This window comes from Tamandua tetradactyla, chromosome 16 (genome assembly GCF_023851605.1).
Source record: "Tamandua tetradactyla isolate mTamTet1 chromosome 16, mTamTet1.pri, whole genome shotgun sequence".
Classification (NCBI taxonomy): Eukaryota; Metazoa; Chordata; class Mammalia; order Pilosa; family Myrmecophagidae; genus Tamandua; species Tamandua tetradactyla.
This window is the reverse complement of record NC_135342.1, coordinates 51068884-51077596: the sequence shown is the minus strand read 5'-3', so window position 1 is coordinate 51077596 and position 8713 is coordinate 51068884. Positions and strand designations below refer to the sequence as shown.

General features: G+C 57.2%; 1 protein-coding gene across 1 annotated transcript; it reads right to left on the bottom strand.

Annotated features, from left to right (window-relative positions):
• Positions 1-2413: 2413 nt before the first annotated feature.
• On the bottom strand, positions 2414-4580 carry CCL17 (C-C motif chemokine ligand 17). The gene is made up of 3 exons (XM_077133639.1): positions 4431-4580; positions 3166-3283; positions 2414-2652 (listed from the first exon to the last, which is right to left on the bottom strand). The coding sequence occupies exons 1-3, from the start codon at positions 4498-4500 to the stop codon at positions 2532-2534; spliced, it is 309 nt and encodes a 102-aa protein (XP_076989754.1). The 5' UTR covers positions 4501-4580; the 3' UTR covers positions 2414-2531.
• Positions 4581-8713: the final 4133 nt, after the last annotated feature.

Below are 8713 nucleotides of genomic sequence, written 5' to 3'. Positions count from 1 at the left end.
TTTTCCCCTTATAAATGAATCAGATACTGAGTCATCTGACCCAAATACCTGCCACGATGAATTTATAAGGTGAATCAAACATGCAGAGAGCCAGAATGGAGGAGATAGTGTATGATAAATGTTATATTGAGGTCAGAGCAAACAGTGGGGACCAAATGCAACCAAGAAGACCAAGGAGGGCTTCATGGAGGAGACAGCATGAACTAAGGTTGGAAAAGAAACTAGATTTCAGAAATGGAAGAGGGAACAGTGTCCCTCCAAGGGGAAGGACACTGAGTGGCCCCAAGGGAGTCTCTAAGTCACCACAGTGGCTGGTCTTCTGCATCTTGTCCCGCCCGTCTTGCACTCCTGATTCTGCCTTTAAACTCTTGGACTCTGAGTCCTCCATTTGTTATCTGTCCTGGCTGACCTTTATGCACACCCCCTGCTCTCTTACTTTTAGGGCCCTCTGGCAACTCCCAACCTCCTTATAGTTGTCCATGGAGAAGTAACAAACTAAGCTGCAAGACAACAAAACCATTTCTTTCAGGTTTAAGAATCAGGCAACAACCCAAACGGCGTCCTGTCTTGGCATTTCCTGGCAAGGGTTTTTAAAGGAAGAGAAGACTAGATAAGCTTGTGGCTATCTGGGGAACTCCAAGTGTCCTTCAGGTTAATAGTTACTTAGTTCTTTATCTTGTGGTTTGTTTATGGTGTCCGGGTGTCCTTAAAGTTTTGAGGAACATTGTTGATATCTGGCTGAGATTTGCCCAAGAGTAACCTCCAAAATGACCTTCCAACTCCATTTTAAATATCTCAGATGTAGTAATTCTATTTTGTTTTATTTATTTTTATGCAGCCCTCAGTAACAGATCCATTTATCTGACTTTACAATATAGTTCCTGAGTAAGATATAACTAGGAAAAAAGGTTATGCTTCTTTTAAGAAAAATTGGCAATGAGCTGCATTAAACTTCTGCTGAGGGTCCTTCCAGCTTAAGCTTGCAAGGTGTGGGGTCCGGGCCCCAGCACTTGCCCGTTTGCTGTCCTCTTGCACTCATCTTACCCTCATCCCATGGATCCAGAGGACATTTTTCCACAAAGAATTCAGACTAGGCTGTCCCTACCAAGTTGTTCAAGGGATTCTCCTCGGCCTCAGGGCAGGGAAGAGTCCACTCAGGTCCAAGGAGACCCCGGAGTTACAGAGAAGCCAGGTTGTCACCATTATTAGACTTAGAATTATTGCTGTTTTGTTTTAGTCCTGGCACTGATGAAAAGCGGGCTTGGACTCTCATCTGGCCTGCAATGATGCAACTGACCACAAGGGGGAGTAAGAGACCAAGACTTTGCCCCCAAATTAAGCCGCAACTGCCACCCTCACCCCACCCCCCACCCCCCCAGCAAATAGTGTGAGTCACAGAGTCCTAGAAGAAGGACTCAGTGCCCCTGCCCCTGGATTGCATCCTGGACATTGAGAGAGAACTAGAATCCAAAGACCCTGACCGTTTCCCCCCCTGCACACCATGGCTCCAGCCCTGGGGGAGGAAAGTCCAGCACCCGCCCCCTCCCTTCAGAGCACGTGGGCAGCGGATCAGCATCCATCCCCGCTCACGGAGCTCCCAGTTAATGGAAAAGTTGGGACCGACACACAGGGGAATCAGTGGGAGAAAAATCCTGCAAGCTCTGCAGTTCCCTAAGAGCTGGAGGAAATCAGGGAAGAAGAGAGAATTGGTGGGCAGCTGTTCTCAAGAAAAGCTTCCCCGAGGCTGGGCTTGGGCCATGTGTGGGTGATGGGCAGCATCGACTCGGGAGGAGCCACGGGGCACTGTGGGGACCAGGCTGGCCGGGGTGGGTGAGGGCTGAGGCCAGCAGGAGGTGACGCTGCAGCAGGAGGGAGCTCAGATGGCAGTGGGGAGGTGTTTGAGCTGGGAGCGGGGCCAGGTACAGGTGCAGCCTGGCCCCACCGAGGGGGCGGGGGGAGGGTTACTGAGAGGTGGGAAGAGGGGTTACAGGAACCCCTGGGCCACGGGGTTCCCCAGCACTTGGAAGGTACCCGGAAACATTGAATGAAATGTGTAAGGGGAAGCAGTTCTCAGCTCTGCATCAGACAAGGGGATTACAGCTGAGAATAGAGGTAGATCTGAGAGGACCCTGGGGAACTTCAGTGGCAGAGAAGGCCCTTCCCAGAACCCCCTGTCCCTGTGCGGGGGGGGGGGGGGGGGGGGCAGAGGGAGGAGGGGCCAGCCTCTTGCCCTCCCCTGCCCTGTTCATCCCCCCGCCCCTCCGCTGGTGTGGCCTGTAGCAGCCATGTTCCCCTCTAAGCCTCAGTTTCCCCTTCTGACATGGACAGGGCAACACCAGATTTTCTCCTAGGGCCGGGGTGGGAGGGCGCCCTGTGTTGTGAGGACAGAGAATACACTGATCCCGGTTGAGGGAGAAAGACTTTAATTGGGGTCCTTTTGTGCTCGCTGCTACAGTTCAGAAAAGGGGTCGGGGTTTCCATCGCTGTGGCTCCTGTGTCTTCGCCAAGCCTCTCCTGGGCCAAGGAGGGGATCAGGAAGCCCGGGGACTGGAGCCCCGGGACTTCACCTGTTTCTTCAGGTACTGGAGAGCCTTCTTCACCCTCGGGTTGTTGGGGTCTGAGCAGATGGACCTGCCGTGGGCGGTCTTCAGCCTGCACAGAGGGACAGAGCCGCCAGGGACATGAGGGGGGGGCCCAGCCCTGCCCTGAGCCCACCAGAGGCCTGCGACCCGGAGGGGTGAGGAAGCTGCCTGAGGCCGTACAGGGCGCAGGTGTGGGGGTGGGGGAACAACTCTGGGACACCAGGGTCTGTCCTCAGTGATACTCCATCCCCCAGGGATCTCTGCCAGGGAGCCAGGGCTCCAGGCTTCTCTGCACCCCCTCCTTGCACCCACAGACCGGCCCTGGAGTCTGGGAACTAGAGGCGTGGGAGGGGCCCCGGCCCGAGGGGCGCGGCCACAGCAGTCCTGGCCAGCTGGGTGAGGAGGTGGGCCCTCCCGGCCTGGGGGCCCCTGGGGATCATGGCCTGGGGAGCGGGCACTGCCCAGGGGAGTAGGGCGATGGCCACGTGCTAGGAGGGCCCTGCGGGCTCCTCTGCTCCCCGGGGCTGTGCGGGGAGCTCCAGGGCCGCCCCCTCCTCCCTTCGCAGAGCCCCGGCAGACTCACACCACGGCGGCCCGGGGACACTCCGCGGGGGTCTCGGACCACCCCACCAGCTTCCGCACAGGGATGGCGTCTTGGAAGTACTTGAAGCAGCACTCCCGGCCCACGTTGGTCCCTCGAGCTGCAGGAAAAGAAAGCCCGGCAGGCTGCCTGTGTGCGCCTGGGAGGGGCTTTGGGTGCTGGCCCTGTGTGGTCTGTGTGCTGCCGAGGGTCCTGTTGTGTGTGTGTTTGGGGGGACGGGGGATCTAAGTGTGTTTTTGTGTGGGGAGTTGGTGGAGGTGTCTGTGTGTAAGTGTGTGCATGTGTGTCATTGTAGGTGTGTGTATGTGTGTCCACATCTGTGCACTGGTGTGTGTCCGCACGCACACTCCAGCAGCAGCCCCATCCCCACGTGTTCTCTCTGAGTCAGTCTCTGGGCAGAGCCTTTTCCTGCAGCGGGCCATGCCGTCCCCACAGCACACTTGGAGATAGGGGTGGTCGCTACCCCATTTTACAGATGGTAAAATGGAGGCCCAAGGTCGGAAGACACTTTCCTGGGCCTCAGTTTCCTCATCTTTGCACAAGAAAACACATCCAACCCTTGGAAGCCGGCAAACTAAGGAGGTGCTGTTTATCTAACATCCCACTGGGGGACTTCTAAGAAGCTTGACCAACTCTGCAGAGCTGACGGGACCCGGCCGTTCCTCAGCCCTGTCTACTCTGAGCAAACCGTCCGCCCACTTAAAGGACAACCATCTTCTTCGCTAACCTTCAAAGATGACAGTTTTGGAACCACGCAGGCGCTACCAGCTTTGCTTCTAATGTAGCAAACTTATCTCACTTTCCTTTCCCAACTCAATATAAAAATCTCTTTTTGCACATGCTCTGGGAACCAAGTCTCCTGTCTTCATGTTGTTTCCTTCATTCTATATAAAGCTCATTATATGTAATAATATATAATTCTCATGTTCAGAATTGTCCACGTTCCACCGTAAAGCCAGTGTCCCAGTGACTGGCCCCACCTTTGCAGGACGCACCTTGCAAGCCATTTGTTGCTGGAAGCTGACCCCTGGGTGCTGGGGGCACCCTTACTAATTATTTTTCTTTGGATCACCTCCCTCAAAATCTTATTGCTCTCTATTTCCTGCATGATATTTCTGTCAATGTACAAATTCCCAAATAATAATAATAAAATTCGATTGCTCCTGGACCTTCCTCTGTGGGGATAGGGGGGTGTGAGTCATGCAGACGCTGGGGCTGCCCTTCCCGCCCCTGCCCCCTGCTCTCACCTGCCTCGCTGGGTTGCAGAGAAGTCCCCAGGATGAGGGCTGTTAGAAGCAGCGTCTGCAGGGGGATCATGGTGCCAGGAGCCTGGGAGAGGGTCTCTGAGTTGTGATTCCCTCTGTGCAGGGGAGGCAGGATCAGGCTGAGTGGGGAGATGACCTATTTAAGCTCAGCGGGGGGTTTGCCCCACCTCCTGTCCCCTCCCTGATGTCCTTCCCTAGTCCAGGACAGTTGAGAGGATTTGAGACAAATTCTGCAGAAATGTCCTGTCTTGGAATGTTTGTGGCTTTTCAGAGAATGGGCATTCGCCTGGGACAGGGATGGGTGGGCCACACATGGCAGGGACAGGGGCCATGACCGGGATACACTTCTCCTTTCAAAGGGGGCAGTTCTTGGTTCCTGTATTGGCAGAGCTGGAAAACGTCCAGCTCAGCTGGGTTCATTTCTGCTCTGGGCTGGCACCCTGAGCAGGGGACGGATGCAGGTGGATGACCAGGGCAGGGGCAGAGCAGGGCTGCTGCAGTGTGGACCAGGAACCAGCTCCACGGTGCTAGGAGCACCTGGGGTGCTGGGCGTCTCGCTGCAGGGTGTTGCACCGCCTCATCTGAATCTGAAAACAGCCTGGGGCCCAGAAAGGCCCAGAACAATTTTGTTTGCACGCCCCCCCCCCTCCTCCCCCCCAGCAAGGCCCCAAACCACAGACGGCCACAGCCCAGAGGAGCTTTGGTCACCAGCTCTACTGATCGGGAAGCCCAGAGTCCCCTGCATGGGGAGCCTGCCCCAGTCACGTCTTAGGAGAGACGAGCACGTCTGGCTTCTGGCAGACTCTGGATTGGACCAGACCAGGATCCCCGGTGGGGCGTCCTGCCAGCCCCAGGCCACAGCATCACTATGTGCTGGCTGGTCCCCCGGGTGGCCGGGAAAATGGCCAACTGTCTGCTTAGGGTTCCCCAGGGTGGGACATGGAGGTGGGCACCGGGCCCAGGTGGGCACCGGGCCGGCAGGGTGGCTCAGTGCAGGGAGGCACCCGGACTTTGATTCTGATACGTGTGACCCAGGGGAGCTCAGAGTGACATCCGGCAGGGCACAGCCGCACTCGGCCCTCTCTCCGGCATTGAATTGCTATTAAATGTCCGTGGACCATGATGATAAGGGCAGCTGCCATTTGTTCAAACCTGTCTCTGCAAGGAGGGAGCTGTGACACTGGGATAGAGGGAGGAGGGAAGAACTGTGCGCTGCTCCCATGCAGGACCCCCTGGGCGGCTGCGGAGGTGGGGGCTTCCTCTGGCCCAGTCAGAAACTCCTTGTGGGCAGGTCCGCGGTGGCTCATGGCCCCTCTGAGCCTCCATCACCTCTAAAGGGAAGTTTGGACTGTCCCGGGGGACCCTGCTGAGATCTGAGACGGATGGGGTTCCTGAATGGATTGCTTCATGCCAGCATTTCTGTGAGTCCCTTGGAGTCATGTCCCCTGCCATAGACCCCCTTACCCTGACCCCTCCTCAAGCCACAGCCCAGGGTGGGCTAGCTGGGCTGAGCCCCCCATCCCAGCCAGACTTCCACTGGCTCATGCCACAGAGGGGTAGCAGGTGCCATCTTCCTGCCTGTGCACAGCCCCGCCTCCAGCTCCCTGCAGAAGGGGGGCAACCATCACCTCCATCAGAGGAGCGGCTGCAGAGCCCCCACTCCTGCCGAGTCATGGGAGGCCGGGCTGGTCTGGGGATGGGGGCTCTCAGAGCTGAAGAAGGAAATGCAGAAGCCTCAGAGATGCTGTCCACTGTCCGGGAGTTTGGGGAGGGCCTGGGTCCTAGGAGGAGGTGAAGGGAGAGGCCTCTGCCAGAGCTGCCCCTCGTGGGGTGGGGCGGGATGTCTCTTAATGCTGATTGACCTGTGTAGTGCCCTCTGCCCCGGAGATCCTCCTGTGGTTTAACCATCTCCCAAAGAGGCTGCAAGTGTTTTGCGGTGCCAGATGCCTGCTATCATCTGGCAACTTCATGAGTAGTGAGCCCCCCCACCCCCACCCCTAGTTCCCAGTTCTGGGGAAATTCCCTTGGTATGATTTGATTCTGCTTTGTTCTGCTACAGACTCAGAACTTTTCTCCAGAAGGCCCCAAATTCCCCTGTCCCTTCTAGGGAATGGGTCACAACAGCAAAGCAGAAGTTTCTGGACTGACCCTGTGCAGGTGCTGGCTACTGTTCAGGGGCGGGGGAGCAGGGCAGCAAATATGCCAGGGAGGGTGTGCCATGTGCCCAGTGCCGGGCCAGGGGCTGTGGGACAGGCAGAGATCGGGCACAGCCCCTTCCCTTGGGGTTGCAGTAGAATGGGTTTGGGGGAGCGAGGCCCGGCGTCACATTTACCATGCAGGTAAGATAAAGGGCCTCGGGCCTGAGTGGAGAGAGGTTGCTTCAGACCAGGAAGTCTTGAAGGCTGCATGTCGGAAGGCTGCATGGAAGAGGCAGCAGGGGTGCTGAGCCTTGTAGGATGGTAGGGCTCATTCCAAGAGAAGAAGGGAAGGGCATTTAGCATCAAGGAACCGCTTAGCACAGAGAAAGGGAAGTGCAGAGGTAACTGAAGAAACGAACCCTGTTGGGCCAAAACAACTGGGAGGAGATACTGGAGAGCCAGCAAACTCCACGTGGGCAGGGGTTGACTCTGCCTTGCCCACCCTGTGTCCCCTTTCCACGAGGTTTGAGCGAGTAAATCCAGGACTGAAGGAAGGGCAAGACTGAGCAGGAATCTGCGGGGAAAACAGCTATGAGGACCTCTCTAAAGAGGGGCCATATTGGGGAGGCAGCGGGATTCAGGGAAAGTTTTGAGGTGTTTTCCCCACCAGGGATTCAACAGGCACATTCCTCCTCAGTTCTGCCAGCTGGGAAGTGGATTCCAAGGGACCTTCCAGATCCCCCGTCCTGGAGTCTGGGCCTATGAGAAAGTTTGAGAGGCCTTACGGGGGTCTCAGGGCTGGGGGGCTGGGAAGCCCCTCGGGGAATCAAGGGGGCTCCCTGGAGGAGGCAGCAGGGGGGAGGGTGCTCAGGCTGAAGACAAGGGCCAGGGCAGCCGGGGCTGGGAGGTGTGAAAGGGAATTGGCTCTGAGTGGGAGGCCCTGTCCCCACGCCCCTGACTAAAGCCAGCCAGACACCTGCCCGTCCTCCCGCCCCAGCTCCTGCCACTCAGGAGGCCCTTGGGGGCCAAACCAGCTGGAGGGGAGCAAACACCCCAACCTCCCATCTCCCACCCCACCCTTGCTTTGGCCTGAAGTGGCCGGACCAGCCCGACTCTGACTCCGGGGCCTTCGCCTGAGGGGTGGGAGGGAGGGCCCCTGCTAGCCTCGGGCCGAGGCTGGGGAAGCAGGGCTGGGGTGGGAGCGCTTCTTCGTCTTCAAATTGCACTTGATGGATGTCCCTGACCAGGAGAGGAGGGCCGGAAGGGGTTGTCACCCCAGTTCACGCCAGCTCAGCTCAGCTGGGGTGACTTGCCCTGGGTCTCCCAGAGCATCTAGTATTTTATCACCTCGGTTCTACCCTCCAATGTCTGAAGCTGGACTCATCCTGGTCTGCACCTGGGGACAAGGACCAGGGACCAGGGCAGCCCAGCTGAGATGTAAGGAACCCCAATATTGTCTCCACCCTCACCCCAAAGTGTATCCCACTCCCCGGGTCCCAAGGGCCTGATGAGGGGGTCATTCCTGACAAGAGGGCCGTCTCTCCGAGTCCAGGCTGGAGACCCAAGGGCATCCCTGCCTTCAGGTTCTCTGACACCTCCCACATCCAGCCAATCGCCAAGACCTGTAGAATAAGACCGTGTGCCTTGAATCCATTCCCTTCTCAGCGTCCGCATGGCCATCCCCTCCCCAAGTCTCTACTGGCCCTTAGCCCCTGCCTCAACACTCGTCTCCCAGACTCCAGGCTTGTCCTTCCACTTCCTCCTCCTCGTTACAGCCCAATGACCCTTCCAAAGCACACGTCTGCGCAAGTCTGCCCTTCTCAAAATCCTTCATTGCCTCTGCATTGCCCTCAAGATGAAGCACTGATCCTCCTCTACTTCTCCAGCCTCGACTTTGGTCTCCAGCCTCACTATTCCACCCCTGCTCTATGTTCCAGCCTTTGCACAGACTGTTCCCCCTGCCTAGAACACTCTTCCGGTCCCACTCACCCCACTTCCCCTCTTCCCTACTCTTCTTTTGATCTCAGCTTTAAAACCTCATTGTCTTCCCTCGGCCCTGTCCCTTCTCTGTGTCCCCACAGAGGTCACTGACTTTCCCAGCATGGCACACTTTGCATTGCATTGTGA